The sequence below is a fragment of the Grammomys surdaster genome, unplaced genomic scaffold, assembly GCF_004785775.1.
Source record: "Grammomys surdaster isolate TR1022 unplaced genomic scaffold, NIH_TR_1.0 362, whole genome shotgun sequence".
NCBI classification, from domain to species: domain Eukaryota; kingdom Metazoa; phylum Chordata; class Mammalia; order Rodentia; family Muridae; genus Grammomys; species Grammomys surdaster.
The window spans coordinates 4,098,229-4,122,672 of NW_021604781.1; the positions used below are offsets into that span (position 1 = coordinate 4,098,229).

The window sequence follows — 24,444 nt, forward strand, 5'->3', positions numbered from 1 at the left end:
GTTGATAATGACAATGGCAAGTTGGCCTTCGAATGTGTGGACTTCATTCCTCTCAGTTATTAAGCTTATTCAAGAATAAGTTTATGATATATGCAAAGGTTATTTTATGGTTGAAGTCCTTGGGTTTGGTAAATGTTTTGTTGTTAAACAGAAAAAATAATAAATTCAATGGAAAACCCAATATAAATTCAATACCATATACAATTTTAATAACCATAAAAGCACCATTATATAAGACACTTAAAATAATATTTCACAAAACATTAGAAAGAAGCTGTTGGCCAAAAATAAATAGAACATTCATCTCACATGTTCTTGTCATGGTCTTGTACCAATGAATCTGATTCCAGCCTGCTGGGATTTAATTTGGACTCATACATTCATAATTGATATGAGGGCCATTCCACCATTTACTGTCTCAACACCACGTAAAACAGTCAGACTGTTCATGTCAGTGGGCACGACTTTCGTATCTCCTTGTATGACCTACACCCTGGCTGCTTCCTTTCCTTGCAGTCCCAAACATCTGGGTTACTAACTAATAGCATGTTATAGGCATCATTTTAGAAATCACTTGATGATTCTTAAAAACTCGTGTTTTGCGAAAGCAGGCTTATTTACACTGTTGTACTACAAGCTAGAGGGAGGAGTTTGTCCAGACGCTGCTGTCTGCAGGGTCTGACTGGAATGGTACTGATTCTTCTTAGTTGCCTTTGTTACTAAGAATCCACAGGCATTTCTAACAGTGACGCATCATTAAAATTCGGGAGTAACTCCCCTAATGTTACCTTGAGGGACTACATTCCCTTCTGCGCATTAGGTCTAAAAGAAAATCAGTGCCATTAGAGAGATGGCTCAGGTCTCTGGAGGCAGACAGATCATCAGAGCAGCAATGGTGTTACACTGCTTCCTGCCTCTGCCTCCCTCACCTCTCCAGCTCCATAGAGAAGATGGATCTGTCAGAGACGGTGGTACTGTAGCCTATAGAAATGTACTAGTCACATCTTGTTTTATTTATGACTCTATGCAACTAATTGATAATCTTGGATTTCAGTTTCAAATCAATTCTTTCCCTGGAGAAAGACCCTTGACTCCTCAGCAGGACCCCAGCATCAGACCATGCGTACGGGCGCACGCTGACATTTTTGTTGGAGATAATGAACTGAATGACCTCTGTTCAGAAACTTCTGGGCGTGGCTATTTACACTGGAATTAGAGCTCTGGCTAAAACTGAACAAAGAATAAATACCAAAAATTGAAGTAGAAACTTTCTCTAGGAAAATTCTGCAGTGGCTCTGCACAGGCTGTTAATATCCTTGGTAGGGGCCACCCCTTCTGTAGCTTTCGTTGGAGTAGTTGCCATTAGCTCTTCGGTTGGGGAACTCTGTGTAGGCATTCCAGTACCCGGAGCCATTGGACGGTGCGCTGTTCCTGTCCTGGTTTCTGTTCGCTCTGCTTGGCTTTTCTGCATGAAGGACACTGTGAAAGGTAACATTGTGTTCATACCGTTCTTTCATCCGGTGTATTTTTTCTCTTGGAACCCCATGGATGTTTCTTCTACATAGAAAAAAAAGGAAAAAAACCCACAAATCTTTAGTTAAGGCAGGCTATCAAAATAAGTAACTTACATCCAAATCCTTCACTGCATGGCTACTGCTCTGACTCAGGATACCGGGCAAGCATAGGTCCTATTGTTGAGGTACTTCTCTGGCTCTACTACTGTTTCTCATGCTACTCTGCACACCCCGCAAAAGCCTAGGTCTAGATTTAGAAAGGCCTTTCTAAAAGAAGGCTTTAGTCCTTTCTAAAGAAAGGCTAAGTGATGTTGAGTATGAACAAACACCGCAGAAGATAACGCATGCATTTAGTGATCTGCTTGTTGATGGCATGCATACATCTATTACCAGTTTGGATCAGTTGGTCTGATACCATTAAATGACGCTTACTAAAACAATCTTAAATTCTGGAGGGCACAAATACTAGTTGGGGATGTGGTTAGAAACTCAATTGCCAAGATTTCAATTACAGACTAGAGTTCCTGAGCCATGTCAGATTTACCAATTAGTCAATCATGGGGATGACCATAGACTTGCTTTAGAAATATTCTTCTTCTATTGGGTCATTTGGCATCAGGTAACACAGAGTATTGTTATCAGATGTCGGGCATTAAAAACCAAGTTACTAGTTGGACATATGTTGCTATAGAAACCAAAGCAGCAGGAATGTGTCACATTCTGCTTAACATCCAAAGATCTTGTCCCATGCGGAGTAATTGCCTTAAATGTTCATTAATGCGGAAGCAACTGAGCACAAAATTAAGTGTGTTCTTCTAAGGACCAGATCCAAGTCAAGGATTAGCGTTTAGCATCATGTTAGACATCTAGCTCTAAACTAAGGGCCTCACGTTAATAGATCCAAAGTTAATCAGTTTCTAAGAATTACCATTTCTGGCCTGAAAACTAGTCCATTCCAGCCTGCAATGATGCTTTTGTTCAGTCTGTAATTCCTGAAAACAGCAGGATATAGAATGAAGAACTAGGAAAACAAAGAGGTACCTTGCTAACTCTTGAACGTTGAATTTCCAGCGAGTGTCGGGTTCTCGGAATATAACTTCATAGTTATTCTCAAGGGCCTGAGCACATAAGACAGTGAAGACATGGCATGTAGACTTGGGAATAGTCACATTCCACTTAACAGTCACTACAGTCTTGTCCCAACACCCCCGTTTTACAAGTCATCCAGGCCCTGAATCTATCTCCTGCATTGCATCCCCATCCCTAGTCTCTCCCATGGTGTTATACATGTCTCAGTGTCAAAGATGGTCAGTTTTATCTGGTAGGAGTCTGAACATCCTTAAGACGAATCACTGAACTCAAGAGGAAATGTCTCAAGCACAGGTGTGAAGAGTGAACCTGGGGAATTCCTGAAGCTGCTTCCACAATTATCTTGGATTTACCTCCTCCCACCTTGGTTTGTAACTGAGAGTGCCACTTATGGAATAAGAGTGATCCATGTTTTATACACTGTTTCCAGCAATCCCAGCTTTCCCTGCTCTGCAGTGCTTGGCCCAAATGCCCTGGGCCTCATTTCTGTGAGGTTAGAAAATGAGTAGGGCTCTCAAGTAAACATCTGGATGTTCTTTGCATCTGTAAGCTGACCACTTTGTTCAAACAGCCCTGTTATCACTACCGTTCAACGTGTTAGAAAACAGACTTAGATGAGCTAAGCTGGGGCGTCTCCTCGGGCAGCATGCATAAGCTGTAGTGCGCTGTTACACCAGGGGGGTTATAGCTAGTATTACACAAATCAAAATAGCCAAGAGAGAACTGTGGGTGTTCTCGTCCCACCCAAAAATGATGCTGGAGGTGGCAGATAATTAAGTACCCTGACTCAGCAGGAACACATCCACTGGAGCAGCCCCCTGCACTCCACAGATAGGTAAGGTTATTGTTTATCAACTAATAAATCCATTTAAATATTTACGTTTCCTCTTCACTCTTTGGATAGGTGGTTCTATTCAGGAAAGAATTCAACTGCCATGTTGTACGAACAGCTAATGACTGGGTCTCATTAACAGCTGTGGGTGGCTAGTACCCAAAACTGAGAAGAGAAAGGACTTCCTGGAAGCCACTGCTAGATGTTCCTTAATGCAGGGTCGGGCTGCGCCTGCGTGCAGCAGTTCTCAGCTCCACTCGCCTCGTGTGGCCTTGAATGTGAACTCATCCAAGCTGTACCCCATGGGCCTGAGCAGAACCGACAGGAAGATGTCAGTAGACAGAAGCACACCTGTCTCTGTTAGTTTTGCCTAAATGTGTGTGTGTAGGCGTGGGGTGGGGGTGGGGGGAATCTTAAAACTAAACTTCCAGGAGCTCTGTGGAAGAGACCTCACAACATCCTAGGAGCCGTGTGTAACTCAAGAAGCTGTCTGCCTCCTGCTCTCGTTTGTCGAATGAAAACTTGTTAGCACCAGATATAAAGTGTCTGAAAAGATCAGAATGGAGCAGAGTAATGTGTTGGTATTTGTATTCTACTGCCTTAATAGTGTCACACTGTTAATTCTAAATCTGTTCATAAACTAAGACATTCTGTTGCCCTGGAACTCTCAGCAAAAGAGTGCTGAAATCTTCAGCCTCCAGCAGGGAGAACTGACTCACTGGGGCTCATAGCCCTGTCAGTGCGTTCTCTAGTCTGTATTTCCAAGCAAGGGTCAGTGGATGTTCCTCTGAACAGAAAACAGCCACAACCGAAGAGCTAGCAAGGAGGCAAGCAGAGGCAGGTAGAACTTTATGAGTTTGAGGCCAGCCTGGTCCATATAGTGAATTCTAGGACAGCCAGGGCTACATAGTAAGAGCCTGTCTCAAAAAGAGAAAGAAAGGAAGGAGGGAGGGAAGAAAGAGAAAAAGAAAGAAAGAAAGGAAGGAAGGAAAGGGAAGGAAGAGAAGAAGGGAAGCAGGGAGGGAGGGAGGGAGGGAGGGAGGAAGGAAGGAGGGAGGGAAGAAAGAGAAAAAGAAAGAAAGGAAGGAAGGAAGGAAGGAAAATGTCTACCAAGGACTCAGACCAAGTACTGCTATTTATGGAGGACCCTCAGAGGTAAAGTGGGTCCTCAGTAACTGAACTGAACTGAAGAGAAAACCTGAGACAACATTACCAACTTTATTGGCTCCTTGCAAGAACTACCATTAGTGACTGTGAAATCATGGAAGATGAGAAAATAAGGAAAGAACCCAGGTTTCAACTTTCTCATAAAATGTCCATAACTGAGAATTCAGAATGATACTTCTCCCTACCATGACTGCATAGGGCTTCATTTCCCAGGCGTGCAGGTTGGTGTTATCAATAATAATGGGGGATATGCCATTCCGCATTGCTTTCCTTGCTGTAACACAATGCAACACAAAGGTGAACAACATGCAGCAGTCAGCAGGTCAAGCATCATCCACATTGTTACTGTCATTACAAGAGACTGTCTTCCCACAGGTAGATGCTACCTCATGCTGAACCATTATCAGGGGGTTTCTGTTTGCTGGAATCAACAGGGGTTAAGCCCTGGCATTCTGCAGGGTAGGAAAACATCGAGCTTTTGGCTAAAGCTCCTTCCATGAAATGTATTCCTTTTTAAGCTGCTACAATGTGCATGCATAAAGCCAACCCCCTCCCCATACCTTCCCTGGTTTAGAAAGGAATTTGTCACCTCTTTTCTGGTTCCACTCATGAGCTTCCTCCAAGAAGTTGGGGTTGAACTCATAGGCGCCATCTTCCCTGGAGAAAAAGTCATCGGTGCTGAAAATCAGGGCTCTGGGGTAGTCGTGCTGCAGCTGTCTGCAAAGTGGAGAAAGAGAAAAGGGGTTCCCCCGTTACACTTGGTCATGGGAGAACGGCTCCTCTCCAACTGTAGCAGCAGATAATCATTCTGAGATCTCCACATTTTGAATTCTCAACTTCACTTAAAAGGAGAACCAATTATCTCCAGAAGTCATCACTCCTCAACAGGAGGCAGGAGGCCGAGAGGCCGCTGTGCTTGCTGCCAACTCTTAAAAGTGAGAGGTCACTCACTGATCACGGCCACTGCCTCCTGCAGCGACCAGGATCGACTAAAACTCCAAGGCTAAGTCGAAGGCATGGTGACTGTTTCCTGGCAGACATCAGTTACCAGGGTCACTCCTCTCTGAGACCGCAGTGCCCTCCCACACCTCCCATCGGGCACCGTGCCCCCACGCTGCAGCCCTTCCCCTGGCCCCTAAACTCTTACCTGTCCTGGGTCCCATTCCTCGGAGCTCTGATCTCTGTAAGGACCCATCTGAGCAACTAGTTCTTGCTGAGGTATGAAATGTGGATAAAGGAGATGTGTGTGAGCTACCCTCTGAGTTCTAACAATACCTAAACCAGCGGGAAAAAGCACAAGAGAAGGAGAGGTGAACCCAACGGTGCCCCTGTGCCTTCTTAACCCTACCACTCAGGGCCGACTGAAATATGAAAATGTCACAGAAAACAAGTAACATCACAGAGAGCGCCTTTATGCCAAACAGAGAGGGGAGTTAAGAGCTACAGGAAAGAATTTCCAAAGAGATGCTTCGAGTTGGGATTGCATCATATCTTTGAGCAGGTACTATCAAATCAGATAGTGACCGGGACGGTACGGAACAGCCTCCTTGTAATAAGAAACAAAACCAAAACGAAACAAAACAAACAAACAAACAAAAAAAACCAAAAACCCTAAACCAGAGAAGCTTATTGTCTGGCGATGCATGTCCTGCAGCCCAACAGATTCTGCTAGTGAGTGGAATCCACTCCTACAGCTGCGTGGAGAGTAAAAAGGGCTGAAAAACGACGGGCAAAGCAGGCGGAGGGACCGCGCATGCCCAGTTAGTTTCTGTCCTCAGTAGAGATAGAGGGATTTTATTTTAACTCAGCAAGAATCTGGAGCTGGCCCGGCCATAGTGGCGCACGCCTTTAATCCCAGCACTTGGGAGGCAGAGGCAGGTGGATTTCTGAGCTCGAGGCCAGCCTGGTCTACAGAGTAAGTTCCAGGACAGCCAGGACTACACAGAGAAACCCTGTCTCAAAATGCAAAAACAAAACAACAAAAAAACAAACAAACAAACAAAAAGAATATGGAGCTGTAGAATTGGGCTCCACCCTCAAGCGTCCCCTGCAGCCACCACGAACCCATCTGTCTGAGCTTGTCTTCTCAATTGTAAGACACAGAGGACAATTCGAAAGACTGGAGGGACAGCACTTTGTAAACTGTGAGGCACTCAGCAAAGCTGAGGGTCAGTAATAACTTACCCAACCCAGCCCACCAGGCGATAGGGCCCGAGCCCAGTGCACCTGAGCATGGGGGCTTTCTAGATGTTGCAGTGGATGAGAGAGGGCAAAGGGTAAGAGCTTCCGCTTTGACATGTCAGTACATACACAATCCAGAGACAGAAAACAAGCATCTCTACCTGCATTCTTCAGAGGGCGTGACGGCAGAGTTGGGGAAAAAACAACAAAGTAAATGCAATTTGTTACAGTCTGCGGTGGCACATGGGGAATCCAAGGGACACCTTGATTTTTAACAGCAACCTGACTGTCCTGGGTAGACTTTGAGAACATGTAGGCATACATTTTGTTTTACTGTTTATTTTTATTTATCGAGTTGTGCACCACCTGCAGAGGGACCCATGGAGTCCAGAAGAGGACAGCAGTTCTCCTGAAGCTGGAATTACAGACAGTTGTGAGCCACCGAGTGGGTGCTGGGACTCTCTTCCTGCTCTTAACCTCTGATCCGTCTCTTCAGCTCTGAGATAAAAATTTCCATTTCAAAGGACTAGGAACAATTAGCTAACTTTATTAAACCCCTGGTCGACAATTTCCAGACACCAAGTGTTACAGGAAGCGTTAAGGCACAAAACCTAAAGTAGTTACTTTCAAGACAGGATGCGCTGGCAAAGGGACCAGGCCTCCTGCACAATTTGTGTGACACACGTAGGACAATGTACCAACAAAACTCAAACAATTTGGGCCAGAAACACCAACAGTTAGATAAGCGAGGCACTGCAAAAGAGATCGCATTTGTCTGGGACCTTGAGGACTGAGGAACTTTGTACTTCTTGTGTAAGTCAGGAGTGACACACCCAGGAAATAAATAAGGACAAGGACAGCTTCCTTGTAGTAAGTCATCTGAAACGCTGCACGCAGAGTTTTAAGAGAAATTTGGCAAGCTGGCAGCAGTCCAAAGTGTGACCACAAACCATGGAGACCATGTCAGAGGACCACAGATCATCCAAGAGGGCAGGTTTATGATAAAGACACTAAAAAACGGTTCATGGTAGTTCTCACATACAGAAAGTCTGTGTATGGAAGTGGGGGTGGGGGTGGGGGGATGTGGGGAGACTGCTCAGGAGTCACAGTTTGAGCTGAGTCAGCCCAAGGGTTCTGGTCTTGCCTGGTGTCCTTCACACACAGAGAGTGCAGAGTCTAGGCAAGCCTCCTGTGAGCTTCTGGTGGGCTGGCTCTGAGTCTCCAGGTCCCTGGGCAGGAGGGCATGAGTAGGCACCATAGTGTGTCAGGGAAAGTGAATCAGTCTGCTCTCGTGCATTGGCAGGGTAGAAATCAGTTTTAAGTTCTTGAAATAACTGGGAACACGGGAAATATGGCAGCGCTCAGTCACCCACAGGCATAAAGAGTGGTGGGAGATGGGAGAAGTTGCCAGAGGGCAGAGGAGGACAGAGGTTCAGTCTCCACAGAGAACATTCACTGAACTTGACGACCCCGCTGAAAAGGTGAAACCCCACACCCAAGCCCTGACCTCCAAGGCAAACAGTGACTGAGACCCCGCACAGTGAGGAGGGGTGCGGGAAGCCACTTCATAGATAGGTATTTTAAATTTTGATGAGTGACATAGATATTGGCCAATACGGTCAAGTTTCGGGTTATTTCATAAATATGACTTGTTCCAATAAAATCTCCCATTCAACTGGAAGTCATCTCTCCTGTGTGCTAAGAGGCTGCTGAAACCAAGGCTTATTTTCTTCTGGACCCCCTCCCCAACTACTGTCCCTTCTAAACTGGGTCTCACCTGTCTTCTGTCACTGAACCTTTTGTAAGTCTGGTTTGTTGAGCCTTTTCAGAGATGACTTTTTCTTTCCATGTGTAATCCTTATGGACTCCTGTTTGGCTCTTGGTGGCTTACACTATGGGCAGAAGTTTAAGTCTCTAAGGTTTTCTCTAGGTAGACTTAAAGACACGCCATTTGCTGCATACTTTACTTGCTTCTTAGTCCCTTCTAGACAACACACAAAACAGAACATTGCTGGCCTTTCTGACTGCCATACTTTACTCAGAGTGAAACTGCTCAGGTCCATGACTGGGCATCATGTCTCCGTTCCTAAGACTCATGTGACCGTGGGTTCCCCTGTTCTCCCAGCAAACTAGCAGAGTGTGCATCTCCAGTGTGGCGCCAGGCTGCTTTCCCCTTTGCTCTGTTCCTTTCATTTTTTTTCTTACTTCTATCTAAATGTCAAATTAGCACCTAACGCCATAGCAACATATTGAAAACTCAAGACAGTAGAAACACTAGCAAAGCAGAAGTGATTAAGTGACAGTATTTCGACTATAAAATTTAAGTGTAAGCAATAAATACCATTGCACCAGCTTCAGAGATGAGGGGCGTGCCTCAGAGCTAACCTTCTCTATGGTGGTCAGGAGCCTCACGCATTAGGGCAATTGAGCAAATGAAAAACAGAAGAACATAGAAGAAATGAAAATAGACAATCACTGCCACGTAGTTTCCCCTCCTCCACTGGCCCTCTCCAAACTCACTAAAATTACAAGAGAAATTCTGGCTCTAACCTGTATCTCATAGCTTACTCTCTCATGATTATTTAGCCGTCAAGAGTTATGGCGTGATGGGTATCTATCAGCTGAGAAGGTCCAATGTTACGTAGGTCTCCCTGATACCCCTGCCTTTACATTTTCAGACGTGTTGGTAGATGGATCCCTATTCATGACCCAGCTTGGGCGATCCCCCTGGTAGTTCTGTGCATTGAACATCCTCTCAGTAAGCTCTCTTTTCAGCTTCAGGAGCTGAAAAGATCCACACATCCTCTCTGGTCACCATGTCCCTTAAACTTCATTTCCTCTGCCTTTTTCTTCTTTTGGTTTGCACCTGGACTTTTTTTTCTGCCTGATCTCACTTTTTTTTAACTTCTAATTAGAAAATGTTCAAAATTATATACAAATGGGGGAAACACAGAACAATGAGCACCGCTTACCCTCTGTCTACAGTCGCTAGATTTTCATGTTTGGTCTCAATCATTCTGTTTCCTCTAGTCAAGGCTCTTTAATCCTGTGTTCCTTCTCTGCCAACATTCTTCTAGGTAAGCTCAATGCTTGAATTCATGTCATAAAGATTTCAAAATTTGGGCTGGAGAGATGGCTCATCAGTTAAGAGCACTGATTACTATTCCAGAGGTCCGGAGTTCAAATCGCAGCACCCACATGGTGGCTCACAACCATCTGTAATGAGATCTGATGCCCTCTTATGGGGTGTCTGAAGACAGCAACAGTGTACTTACATATAATAAATAAATAAAAACCTTTGGGCCAGAGTGAGTGGGAGAAGGGAAAGGGGTAAAAAAAAGACTTCAAAATTTCCTCTCACAGTTTCATAATTGAAAAATACTTTAATTCATTTTATATTTAAATATTTAAAATTTTCTCTTATGGTTCCCCAAACGATCTTCATTCATTCCAAGTGCTATCTTTGGTAATTATGTGTCTTTGTTGTCTTTAAAACTGTCCCCATGTCTCTCTCTCTTTCTGGAAGAGTCCAGATGAGTCTCTGGTTGTTTGCTCAGGATTGGGTCCAGACTAAACCTTTTGGAAGGGTGGTATGTAGGAGAGATGTTTTTTCCTGATCTCACGTGACACCCACCCACTGCGCCCATGCAGACACTCGGCTAAACTTCCGGGTCAGTGAGTCTTCGTCTGGGAAATAAGCTCATTGGCTGGCTTAGTGACAATACTAATGTGTGAAGCCAGGACCACGTGACTGTCCTGGCTTCCAGTAGCCTTCCCGGTGCAGCCGACACCTCAAGATCCTGCGAGTCTTAACGTCTCTCATTTGAAATTCTTGTCATATCTTCTGGGTAGAACTGTCTTATAAAGAGCTGCCTCTCTTCTCTTCTCATAATCTTTATCTTATTTGTTTATTTATTCATTGCTATGAAGCTCAAACTACTTTTGCCTCGGCTTCTCAAGTGCTGGGATCGAAGGCATGTAGCACCATCCTATACTTGCTTGCTACAGTAGCTCTGATAGGCTTAAAGTTCACTATGCAGACCAGGATGGTCTCATAGTCAAGGCCAATCCTCCTGCCTCTGTCTCCCCAACGCTGGGATTCCAGGCATGTGCCCTCCTCTCATTTACAGTGTTCCAGCTGTCCCAAGTTCAGCTGGTGATACACTTCAAGCCGGCTCCTCTTAGGAAGAGGCTCCTGCTTGTGAAAAGTATCCTTATATTTCCTAGTTAGCAAAGACACACAGGAAACAGTAAAGTGCTAAAAAGGAAGGGTAGGCTCCTGTACTCCTTCATGTAAAAATAATTCCTAACATTTGGTCTTATATAGAAAGAAATCTTTAACTCCTCTATTAATTGCAAGTGTTTATGCACATGTGTGAGGTCGGAGGACAAGTGTCAGGGGTCATTTCTCTCCCTTCACCATTCAGGTTCCAGAAGCAAACTAGGGCCGTAAGGCTTGGTGGCTAGTGCAATTAAGGAACCCAAATTGTGTGTGTTTGTTTCCCTGCTCGCTTGCTTGTTTCATTTCTGAAAACGAGTCTCACTGGGTCACCTTCACAGGCCAGGAACTCACAGAGATCAGCCTGCCTCTGTCTCCCAAGTGCCAGCATTAAAGGCATGTGCCATCACACCCAGAAGACATCTTTAAAAAGTTCACCTTTTGTATGAAAACGGGAATGTGATATAAATCATACTAAGTTTTTGCCCGCAGTATTTTTTTTATATATAACAAATTGTTGCTCACCCTATGAGATTTTTTTTTCTGTGACATTTCAACACATGGCAGCTTACATCTATTCAAGGGGATATGCCACAGTTTACCTAAGAATTATTTCTTGACTACCCAGTGTGCTGTTCTTGCCGCCTCCTGTCTGTTGGTCAGAGGCTCCCCATCAGGAGGGTTATCTTACCGAATTTCACTTTCCTATAGGATAGAACAACTGCTTTTTAATGTTATTTACAGAAATCGCTAGATTATAAAGGCTAAGTCTTTACAAACACACCCCCACCACATACGACTTCTTTTATCTTCAAATTGTGCCCTTGATGGACATCAGAACAGTCTTTGGCACCCCAAGATTATGTCAGTGTGTCTATATTGTAGTGCATGTTCCTCCTCGCTCCATCTGAAACTTTACGTATGCACAGTACTGGTTAGGGATCTAACTTGATTGTTTTTCTACCTAGGACCCCGGCTGTCCCCAAACTGCTGCCTAAGTGTCTTGTCTTTTCCCATCATTTTGAAATACTTTCTACACTGTACCACATGACTGCACAGTTAGAACTGTCATCGGGCTTTACCATTTTGTTCCTCTGTTTGGATCAATCTTCTTGCCTTCCTTACTAATATTTTTACTATACTCAGTGGTGAGGATATTTCCTTTTTCCTTTTTTCTTTTGTTTTTTTTTGGTTTTTTTTTTTTTTTTTTTTTTTGGTTTTTTAAGACAGGGTTTCTCTGTGTAGCCCTGGCTGTCCTGGAACTCACTCTGTAGACCAGGCTGGCCTCGAACTCAGAAATCCTCTGCCTCTGCCTCCCAAGTGCTGGGATTAAAGGCATGTGCCACCACTGCCCGGCGAGGATATTTCCTTTATAAAAATTTATAGTTCTACTTTTTAATTGTTGTTGCAGAAGTGTCTCTGAACAATGTCAAGGAAAAACATCTCCTTCTTGCTCCATGATAGTTTTAGTAACTTCCCCAGCGTGGTCAGCAGGAAACAAAGACCTTGGTGTGTCTGAGCTTGCCCTAACCTTTGTAACACTTTTATGAAGTAAATAATAGTGCCTCCAGTTTGCAGATAATGAAACTTGGAGAGATTAAATAGCTGGCCAGGGTTCAAAGTTTCCAAGTGTCACTGCCAAGGTGTTCCTTCATGTCTAGAGAGAACCATGCTGCGTGGTGTCACACTCTGGGTGTTCTCCTAGCTCTGGAGGAATGCACCTTACTGTCTCACCTATCGGCGACATGTAGCCACAGTCTGCACGTGTGTGCCTTCACCTGCAGTTACAGTCCACCTTTTATTATGACACTTCCTTAATTAAAAAGAAAAACTGACATGTGTATGTGAGTGCCTGGGTGTGTGTCTGCCCGATGCCCGTGGAGACCAGAAAAGAGCATCAGATCCCCTGGCACTGGAATTAGAGATGGCTATGAGCCATCATGTGGTTGCTTCGAACGAACCCTGGTCCTCTGGGAGAGCAGCCAGTGCTCTTAACCTCTGAACCACCTCCAGCGCCAATGATGACACACTTACACTGAGTTACATCATTGAACCTTGGCCACATTTCTCCCCTGTCGTCCTCAGCAGCCCTGTGCGGCCACCATTCAAGGCGCATCCCAGCTGCCCGGCAACTCTAGGTTTTGTTCTGCACCACAAAAGGAGGCAACAAACCCCTGAAACTGCAGCTTTAAAACATACACTGCCACACACTCTTGGAAATGACTGCACGGTGACAGCCTTCTTGGGAGGTGTCTTGGGACCCATTGCTGCCATAACTGCTGCGTCTTCAGCTCAAAGAGGTCACATGTCACAGGCAATGCATGGTCATATTCACACTTGCTCTGTGTTGCTGTGTGGTTTTCTGCTTTGTGATTCTGCTAACCTGTGCCTCTAAAGAACTTTACAGCTCCGAAGTTTACCTCAGAGTCTTTAACACACACACACACATTCACACACTTGCTTGGCAATGTCCTTTTCCTTTGTAACCTGCTTTTCCGTCAACACCCTTCTTCAGAGCCCTCACTTGTCTCTACATCACAGAGAATCTTGCAACATAAACAAGAGTTAAATCCCGAGGCAGTGAGGACCAGGCTGGGACCCTGTGGACCTTCCACCCTGGGCTGTTCGTCAGCACCATCTCCTCTTGGTTCTGGGGTTCAGTTCAGCCAGCTGCCCACTTTAACCCTGGTGCTCCTGGGCTCCTCCTGGGCTCCACTCCCACTCTCCATAGCGCCCTCCTGGAATCACAGGATTAATTCCCTTACATTGAACACTTATTTCCCTGCCGCAAGCATATTAGGTCTACCTGGGCAGGGTCTTTTTTTTTTTTTTTTTTAACTAGTGCTTCCCAAGTACCTAGAGCATTGCCTGAAATATGAGTGGAAAGATGGAGTACTGCATGCTTTAGATCTCTTCACGTTGGTGGTACACAGGCTAGGTTCATCCCCTTTAACTCCCACATAGCACTCCGTTATCCATGATTTAAAAGAAACAAACAAACAAAAAACCTAACATTAGATGCTGTGTCCCAACTGCTACTCCAGGGCTTTTTATTTCCTGTATAATGAATGCTCAAGTAGTGGAGCTGGAGAAACAGCTCAGTGGTTAAGAGCACCGACTGCTCTTCCAGAGGTTCTGAGTTCAATTCCCAGCAACCACATGGTGGCTCACAACCATCTGTAAAGGGATCCGATGCCTTCTTCTGGTGCTTCTGAAGATGTGTACTCATATACATTAAATAAATAAATAAATAAACCAAAACAAGACGGCAATAACACAGGCTCTGACTCCAGATCCCCACACTAACCCCTAGGTCAGAATGTTAAAGATAAAACGAAGCCTATCAATCTCTAGCTTTCTCTACAGACACTTGGGGTACTCACAGTGATGCCTGCCATGAAGAAACTCCAATGACTGATCTCTTGTGTGCATTTCAGGTTGACCTGGGGCGCACACTTCAAGTGCACTAGCTCCGGCGGGCTTTGGGATTTTGACTGTGTTTGTGTGGGGTGTTTAACATGGTAGAGATCGCTCTGAAATTATCATTCATCTCCAGGACGGAAGACACGCTCCCTGAAGGCAGGGTTTCTGTGTTGTGTCTGGCACTCCTATCTCAGTCTCTAGAATGAATGCCAGGCACACAGGAGGTAACAAATACTTGGAGAATGAGGGTTTTTTTTTCTTAATATACAATTTATTTTTATTTTCTGTTCATTGGTCTTTTGCCTGCATGTGTGTCTGTGTAAGGGTGTCAGAAACCCTGGAACTCGAGTTACTACCAATGGTTGCGAGCTTCCATGTAGATGTTAAGAATCGAGCCCAAATCCTCTGGGAACACAGCCAGTGCTCTTAACCACGGAGCCATCTCTCCAGCCTGAGGGATGGCTCTCGGATGCCATATTCTTTAGCCATAACTTTGCAAGCTCTTCTTACAGGGTCTCAAACTCTGTGGTACTGTTGTCAAGGTCAGCCTCCAAAGAGGCCTGGGAGGGAGGAGCATTCTACCCAGCACTCAGCAGCTTGGGGGGGGGGCAGTGGGGAGAAGGGGGCAGGGGGGACCCTGGGCAGCTTCCTGAGGGCCGGTGTTGCCAGCCCCCACATTACTGCTGGGCCCTGACCTTGGGAGATGGGCCTCGGTCTCCACTGTGTCTCTCAGCTCCGCTTCTCAGACCTAATTAGATAAGCAGCCTTCCACTTCCCGAGAAACTTCTACTGTGTCAATGGGCCACAAAGGCTAGTAACAGTTCCTGGGCTGGCCTATGGTTCACTATCTCTCACTTCCATGTTTCTGGGATCCAACAGCAGACCCCCCTGCCTCCCCCCACACACACACACCGTCATCTGGCAGTACGGGTCCACCTACCTCTAGATAAGCTCTTCTTGCTATCTGACACATGGACAGCCTGTCATGTCTAGCAATGGGATCTGCTCCCTGTCCTGTTCTCAGTCCATCAATCATGGTCGCTTGTTCTCAGAACTGGGGGGAAGGAATCAGGAACTAAAGCCCAGGCTTCTCGTTGATCCAGAGGGCAGCAATCCAGGCCCTCACTTTACTGTGGACCACAGGTAGTGACAACCACACATTTGATCATAATTTTTAAATCTATCTTTAATTTAAAGATCAAATAAAGGGGCTGTTTATCAAATGCTTTCATACACTGAAAAGAAATAGAGTTCTCTGCATCAAATGCTTTCTCGGATGTGTGGTATAGCCTGCCCTCCTCCCCGTGTCTTCTCTACACCACACACTCCTCTCACATCTGCTCACAGGAGCAGCCTCTTCTTGCTTTTCTTCTTTCCTCAAAAGCCACACTAGCATCTGAGTGTCTGTCTCTGAGGAAGTCTCCAGAGTTGCCTTTCGTTAACGATCCACGCAACAACTCTTTTGTGAGTTCCAACAAGATGCAGGTCTTCTTTTAGAGGCAGGACAGAAAATAAAGACAGTGTTGGGCTGGAGAGATGGCTCATCAGATAAGAGCACTGTTCTTCCAAAGATCCTTAGTTCAATTCCCAGCAACTACACAACCATCTGTAATGAGATCTGATGCCCATTTTCTGGTGTGTGAAGACAGCTACGGTGTACTCATACACATATATAAATATATGTATATATATATGCACATATATATATATATATACATATATATATATATATATATATATATATATATATATATATATATTTGGAGTTGGAGAGATGGCTCAGTGGTTAAGAGCACTGACTGCTCTTCCAGAGGTCCTGAGTTCAATTCCCAGCAACCACATGGTGGCTCACAACCATCTGTAATGGGGTCCAATGCCCTCTTCTGGTGTGTCTGAAGAGAGTGACAGTGTACTCATATACATAAAATAAATAAATAAATCTTTTAAAAAAAAGACAGTATTTGTTGAAACAGGATCTAATATAGTCCAGGTGGGCCTCAAACTTACCGCAATCCTTCTGCCTGCGACTCAGTAAGCACCAGGACTACAGGTATGTAACTCAGGTATAGTTTTATATGGAGATAAAGATGTAGCTTAGATATAGTTTCTGACTCAAAGAACTTACATCACATCTGCTGAAACTCATATTCTAACAAAGAGGTATGTTTTGGGGGTAGAGGCATCTGTTTACGAAAAGAAGAGTCACAGAATAAGCTAAATAAAGCTTTGGAGTCTCCCTGGATAGCAGAGAAAGCCCGTCCTCCTCGTATGGTATTCTCAATTCTGAACGAGCAGCTCTAAGATCATCCTTCAACAGGGTGCTCCATGACTCTGGGGACAATGCATGGAGGAACGTTTGCCTCGGAAGAGCCCCTGTGAGCTCACCATTGCGTAAGTGTGCCATGCTCTGATCCCAGCATTTCCATGTATGAAACAAAAAGCACAACCGGGTGGTGGTGGTGCACACCTTTAATCCCAGCACTTGGGAGGCAGAGGCAGGCGGATTTCTGAGTTCGAGAGTTTGAGGCTAGCCTGATCTACAGAGTGAGTTCCAGGACGGCCAGGGCTACACAGAGAAACCCTGTCTCGAAAAAACTAAAAAGAAAAAAAAAAAAAGCACAAGGTTGGGACTGGAGAGATGGCTCAGCCATTAAGCACACTGGTTGCCCTTGCAGAGGACCAGGGTTCAGTTCCCAGCACCCACAGGGCAGCTCACACCCATCTGCAATTCCAGTTCCAGGGGATCCAAACCCCTTTCCTGGCCTCTGAGGGTACTGTATGCATAGGGTCCATGTACATACATATAGGCACAACAACACGCACATAAAGACAAATAACTCTTAGGAGCCCCTAGTCTCCTCCCTCTTCCTGGATCCTTACCTTGATATAACCAAGAGCTTTTTCCAAGCCATGCACAAGATGCAACCAAGAGTCTTTCCCATGTTCATTAGTTTCTCACAAGCCTTCCCCAGTTACACAGGGTTAGGCAGACTTTAGATGACTTGAAGGAACCAAAAAATAATAAAATAACATCTTATTGTATTAGAGTCCAGATGGCCCTGGAGAGCATCCTTCTACAGCTATTTCACTGGAGTACCAAAAAGGAAGTCAGTTAAGTCGAAAGCACACTACCTCGTAAGCCTAGCTAGAGACCAGAAGCTGCCATCCCTCTCCAGTACACTGTGATCAGCTGAACAACCCACACTTACAGTCTGAATCTCAGCTCCCAGTGAAATCCACTAGCAAAAGACCTTGGTGATATTTCTAATTAGGAGAAACATCCCTTTTTAATACCGACAATGATAAAAGGTAGCTTCCTTACCCTGAGATTTGAAGTCCAGGTTAAATCAGGCCCCTAACAGGGACCTGAAGGGTTTTCTACCACACCTGATGTTTCATAGACTCAGACCTAGCGATGGAGGTCTGTGGTAGTGTGCTTACCTGCCATGTGTGGGGCTCTAGCTCTAAGCTCAAATATTTAAAAACCATGGTGGGAGTGGGCTCAGCCCTATGACTTTGATGGAGTCTTATCATAGAAGAGTCTTGGGCCCAGTTGGATGAATACTGCGAGAGCTTCTTAGCAGGCTCCTTGGCCACACCCCTTAGCCTTAGCCACACCCCTTAGTCGTTCCTGTGAAGGCGCCCTTCTTGACTTCTGCACTCACTTCTACTTCCTTTCAAATCGTAGTCCACACCTGTGGTACTACAAGCCCTCATCAGCTGCTCCTCCCCCATGTCCCCAGCAGGGCCAGGACACACGATGATGAGGTTCCAATACGGTGGGGGCCACTTCCCCTAACATGGCCTTTTGTGAGTGATTATAAACCCATAAGACACTAGGAACTCTACTTCTTGTAAAACTCACAGGGCACTCAGTCTCCATTTGTCTAACCCCCCAGAGGGAAGTAATGCAAGGACCCTAGTTAGTGAAATTTAGGAAAACCATGAAAAACTGGAAATGCTAGTAAACATTTCCCACAGTGGCTTAACCAGAGAGGTCTGAGCTGTCACCTGTCTGCTACTGTATTGTGATGTATAAAAAGTGGAATATTGTCAACTCTCGGTCTTGGTCTTCCCTCTGAAGGAGAGCCATTCCCTCATCCGTGAACTGGTCCCTGTTCTCAGTGATTCTGTTCCCACGTCTTTCTCCTCACCTGTTTGTCCCCACATCTTACTAGACAAGCACCCTTCCAGTCCTGAGAGATGTGAGAGGAGGAAGGACAGCCGTTAGGCAGCATCCTTTGACCCTAGCTGAATACTGAATACATTGGGAGTTGTGTGTGATGGTGCCAGAGGGTGAAGATCTCAGAGGGACCAGAACGTAACCAGCACTATGGTGCAAGACCTGGCTTTCACAGGTAGGGAAAGATGAAAAAAATTTCAGGGAACAGATAGAAGAATGAAGACGTTTAATTTTTCAAACAAGGCTACTTGAATGGAAAGACTCCTATTGCCGTTCACAGAGACGCCTTAGTTGTACAATGGAACACAATGGAATATTTTATTCACACATAAAATTAGGGCATTCTCAGGTGTGGCACAAGCATGAACCTTGGGACAGGAGGCAGAGTGAGGGACAGGACAAATTATGATTCACATTCATGACGCACTTAGACCAACAAGAACACAGAGGCACTGAGGAACTTGCAGGCTGCGGGAATAAAGGGGAGAGAAGGGGCCAAGGGGTGGCTTCTGTCGAGGGTGATTAAATAAAGAAATACAGTGACAATCACTGCATGGCAATGATCTGTATCCTTTAAAGAGGTGAAAATAACCACAACAGAGACATTAACCAACACACGAACTCATCCACACACACGCACGCATGCACACACGCACTCAGGGCACGCGCACAGTTCTGGACCACAAGCCCAAGAGCAAAAGGGTCCCCCAACTTTTAAAAGCTTCATTTTTATTATTTGTGTGGTGGGGGGGGGAGGGTGCACACGCATGCGTGCATGCCTGCATGTGTGAGGTATGAGTCGCATGGTGTACCACAAAGACTGTGGTGGCCAGAAGACAGCCTTACACTGTCAGTTTTTCCCTCCACCTTTCTGTGGGCCCTAGGGATTGAACCCAGGTTTTCAGGCCTACACAGCAAGCACTTCAAAGACCTGCTGAGCCATCTCTTGGGCCCTGTGTTCAACATTTAATTGTCTCCAAGATCCAGCTTTGGGCCTACCTAGTCAGTGGATTTACTGCTAAGAAATATCCCCTTCAGTCAAGCCCAGCAGATCAACGGGCTCTTTCCCATCCCCCACCCTACTCCCTCTTCAAGGCCTAGACACGAACCACCTCCATGTGGAGGAGGCTCTGTCCCTAACGGGTTTTCACCCTCTGCTCAGGCTCCCTCAGCCTAGAAGGCTATCGGCACAAAGGCACTGTTCCCTTTGCACCCCACTTGCCTACAGACAGAACTGATTGTTACCTGTTTGCTTTTGCTTGTCACTCTGAAACACCTTCAAGGCCCTTCTACAGCCTTACTGAGCATAAGTCTCAGTAAGCAAGGGAACATGGTCACTGTTGATTAGCGACCCTCACGTCCCACAGCGCCTGTGTTTGCTATGCTCTCTGTGATCTTCACAATGAATGTGTTTGTGAGGTTGTCTTGTGTTCCCAGAGAACCTCAGGTGTTAAGGAAGCAAGACAAAATGCCACAGTTGTTAAAAGTCCATCTCTTCAGGAGTTTCCTAGTGTATGTCCAACTGGAAATCAACCTATGAAAGACTTTTCCTTGAGAGAAGGACATAGTTATTAGCCAAGTCATCAAACAGAGAACTTTTTCCTGACTGTGCCTTGGTGTTTCACCTTTAGAAAGTTAGTACGTGGCTGGAGAGAGGGCTCAGCAGTTTACAGCACTTGTTGCTCTTCAGGGAGCCCGGGTTGGATTCCCAGCACCCACATGATGGTTCATGACCATCTGAAAGTCTAGTTCCAAAGGAGGCAGTGCCTTCTCCTGACCTTTCTAGGCATCAATTACACATGTGGTAAACACACACGTGTGCAGGCAGAACAACCACACACAAATAGCTTTCAAAAATTTGGTTTTGTTGTTGTTGTTGTTGTTTTTGGTTACCAAGCAACACACAACTGTTGCTGAAGATCATAAAGTAAATGAGGAGAAAGTCTACCATCCCATTACTAAGTCAGCACCCGTGGGTGCCTACTTCTCTTCTTCTCACAGTTTGTTTTTCTAAGCATCTCTAACAGACCCCTTTCTCTGAGCATAAAATGAGGTTTGCGTGTCTCTGTGTAGCTTTCTTCTTAGTTTGTTTTTCGTTTTGGGGACAGGAGTTCATGTATCCCAGGTTGGTCCTGAACTCACCATGTAGCCAGAGATGATCCTGAACTCCTGATACTCCTGCCTCTACTTCCCAAGTGCTGGGACCACTGGTGTGCACTGCCCCAGCCGCTCTGTGATGCCTTGAATCTAAGGCTTTGTACGTGCCAGGCAAACATTCTATCCACTGAGCTACAGGCTGGGACCTGTGTATATCTCTTAAGACAGGTTTTTAGTTTCAAGAAAGAATATATTTACAGGTCACACGTGTGTGTGTGTGTGTGTGTGTGTGTGTGTGTCTGTGTCTGTGTGTGTATGTGTGTATCTGTGTGTGTGTGTATGCTTCCATTAGTTACTGCGTGACTCACAAGCTAATCTATTTTTATATTTACTATTTAATTAATATATTTATTTAAGTTGTCTTCTCTGTCACATAAGTGCTCTCTCTGATGAACATTCCTCTGTCTCCACACACTTGTCCAAGCATTTCCTCAGGATGAGTTCCCGGGACTGGAATCATAGTCCGTAGCAGCCACCAATCCCCAAACGATGCTTAACTGAAAGCAGATTCTAATGCAGATTTAGAATGCACCTAGCTTGAGTACTGTGATGTTGTTAAAACGTTTAAACCAGCCGGGCAGTGGTGGCACACGCCTTTAATCCCAGCACTTGGGAGGCAGAGGCAGGCGGATTTCTGAGTTCGAGGCCAGCCTGGTCTACAGAGTGAGTTCCAGGACAGCCAGAGCTACACAGAGAAACCCTGTCTCGAAAAACCAAAAAAGAAAAAAAGTTTAAACCAGATAAAACTCAATTTAAAAAGAAAATCTAAAGAATTCAGAAAGATGTTTTCCATATACCACCCAGTTGGATATGAAGATTCTAGAATATAATGTTGACTTGAAAGACAAGACATATCCTATTTTTAAAAGAGACTTTTATTAGTTACTTAGTCAAATGAGATATAAAGGTTAAGCAGAAAAAGATGAACCCTTATTTGCAAAAACTAACTTTCTCCAACATTAAAGAAAAAAGTTTTATTGATCTGATTTAAGAAATACATGTTCATTATAAAAAATGTGGAAAGCATATAGAGAAAGTGACTCTCAGGATCTAGCAAATACACAATACCCATATAGTTTCTATGTTCTACACAATGGATTTAAAGCAATCTTCTGGTCTCCTCTCTTCTGTTCCCTCCCTGGGAAACACCGTTGGGGAAAGGCCTTGTTGTGACTTCCAGACCAGTTCTTACTTGCTCTGAGCTGCAACCCACCCTGCTGAACTTTATATATAAACCCACAACCCACCTGGAAGCATGCCAAGCTCCTGAGGCCCAAAGCTTACACTGCTCAGCAGGGGGGTTGGGGGGGGGCGAGCCCATGGCACGCTTCCTCCGATCACAGCCAAGGATGCCTCTGTAACTCAAAGGGCTCATCTCAGCCTATCTATCACTCACCTAACTAGTGACTACGTCTCGTCTCCAGTGAGTGGCAGAGCTTGGCTAGGAAGCCATACTTGATCTGAGGCCAGCACTCTTTAGGTCTGGCAATAAAGAGAAAACTCTCGATTAAACCCTCTAATGTAATCACCTCTTAGAAGTCACAGAGAGGCGTAAGGGTGGCTGAAGAGAGCAGCTAGCTAGTGATGAGGTAATCTACAGCGGGCTTCTGCTTTCAGATCAGGGCTCACCCAATCTGTCCCTACAGGTGTTTAGTGAGATGTTCTCTTGTCCGATGTCTTCTGCTTAGTCAAATGTCAAGCAGAAATTAAAATCCTAGAAGTGTAGAAAAGGAGAGAGAGAAAGGCCCTTAAAAGACTCCCCGGGGCCAAGCCCTGGCTTTCCCTCCCTCGGGCTCGGCTCTCTTCCCTGTTCTCTGATCCTCACACTACTTCCTCTCAGCACGGGTTACAGATGTCATGGCTAAAAGTTACCTCCTTCTCTGACTTTCAGCGTATGACAGATTACAGGCTGGCAAAGCGAACGTGAGATCGAACAAGATTCAGCATCCTGAAAACACCTGGTAACAGATGCACCCGCTGTGAATTGCTGTATCACAAAATAACCAAGTTGTCCGGGGTTCCACACCACCCAACCTGCCACGGCCTCTGGAAAGAACCTACAGAAGGGTGTCTTAGAAAAAGGGTACCAGTGTAGCCTTCGCAAGTCACCTATCCCTTTAAGATGCAAAGGTACCAATTTTCATTAGCTGGATCCTTCTCTTCCACAAATCAGCTAGAACCCCAACACAAATGTCAGTCCCTTTATCCGGCCATCTCAGCTTCCCCATCATCCACATCCAAAAGACTCCGGCCCTCCCCCTGTGATCACTACTACCTGGTGCCATGGAAATCAGCATGTGACCGCAGGCCACCTTGATTCTTCAGCGGTTCCGGGGTCCTAGGGCTAGCCTTAAATGATGAGATGGAAAGCACACAGGTGGCAAGTGACTGCTTCTATGGACTAGTGTGTGCCACATAATGTTCATGGCGGGTAAGACAGGGCCCCTATCTTCAAGTATCTCACAGAAGGAAAAAGCAATCGTGTGCAAACCTAAGCGTAGTCACAGAGATGTAAACAGGAGCGAAGGCGCGGAGAAGAAGGGCGGCTTCTACGGCAGGGTGAGGCAGCTGCGAGGGGAGGTAATCAGAACCGGTTTTAAAAGGCTAGTGACATCAGTCGGGCAAAGGGTGGCGGTGGGAAAGCCAGGCAGGAGGGCCAGCATCATCAACCACAGCAGGGAGAGAGAACCAGTCCAACGTTGCTGGAACACCAAGTGCAGGGCAGGGAGTGGAGGGCGTTCAGGCTGGAGCGGTGGGCCTAGCAAGGTGCAGCAGGCAGCAAGCCCGCGCAGTTCTCTCGGCCCGGGGACCCGGAGGAGCCGCTTACGCAATTCGCAAGTGAACGAATTTGGGCGCCCGCGGAAAGGTTGTCGGGGACGGTCGGTGGTGGCGCCGCCAGCCCCCCCGCCCCCAACCCAGAGCACCTGTGCGCCTTCGCAGCCGCCAAAGCGGCCGCAGGCTGCGCCGATCCACCAGATCTCAAAGCGGCCCCCCTGGTCCCCGGCCAGCGCCGCGCGGAAGACCCCCGACCCGGAACCCCCCGAACTCGCTCCGGTGACAAGCGCCTGTGGACGCCGTGGCGGCTGCCTGCGCGCCAGCGGGCTGGGAGCGGGTTTCTCTGCAGTCGCCACAAGGTTTTTTTGTTTTTGTTTTCCCCCGAAGAGCTGTCCCCGCGGGCCTGCCCGACCCTGGGGGTGCTGGGGACGAAGGTTGCCCCGGGTGGCACCAGGCGGGCCGAGCGCGGCGCGGAAGGGCCGGCGGCGTCTGGGGCTTGCGCAAGGCGCAGTGCCGAGGTCCGTCCTCCCGGGCCGGCGCGCGGCAAAGCTCTCGGGCGCGCGGGGCAAGGGCAGGGGCGGCGCGCAGAGCCGCTCGGGGCAGGGGCGCGCGTGGGCGCCAGGCCGCTCTCATTACCTGGCCAGCGTGGTTTTCCCCGAGCCCGGGAGGCCGCGCAGGAGGTAGAGGTGTTTTCTAAAGCTGTGGCGGCGCGGAGGTGGCCCCCGCGCGGGCGACGGCCGAGGAGGCGGCTGCTGCTGCCGCTGTTGGAGGCTCAGCCTCCCGAACGATTCCAGAAAACTGTCCTCCATGGGGAGGGGGGCTGGCGGCGAGGGCCCTGGGCTCCCTTCCTGAAGTCACGGTCTTGGCCAAAGCTGTTGTTTTTGTGACTCTCCGGCCATGTGAT

General features: G+C 46.4%; 1 protein-coding gene and 1 long non-coding RNA gene across 2 annotated transcripts; both read right to left on the bottom strand.

Annotated features, from left to right (window-relative positions):
• Positions 1 to 181: 181 nt before the first annotated feature.
• On the bottom strand, positions 182 to 24,444 carry N4bp2l1 (NEDD4 binding protein 2 like 1). Its single transcript, XM_028779708.1, has 5 exons — positions 24,177 to 24,444; positions 5,192 to 5,319; positions 4,788 to 4,876; positions 2,556 to 2,632; positions 182 to 1,557 (listed from the first exon to the last, which is right to left on the bottom strand). Exons 1-5 carry the CDS (start codon positions 24,347 to 24,349, stop codon positions 1,308 to 1,310), a joined length of 717 nt encoding a protein of 238 aa, XP_028635541.1. The 5' UTR covers positions 24,350 to 24,444; the 3' UTR covers positions 182 to 1,307.
• LOC114631390 lies at positions 21,725 to 23,681 on the bottom strand. The gene is made up of 2 exons (XR_003712951.1): positions 22,638 to 23,681; positions 21,725 to 22,479 (listed from the first exon to the last, which is right to left on the bottom strand). It is a non-coding gene; the product is annotated as an uncharacterized LOC114631390 (long non-coding RNA).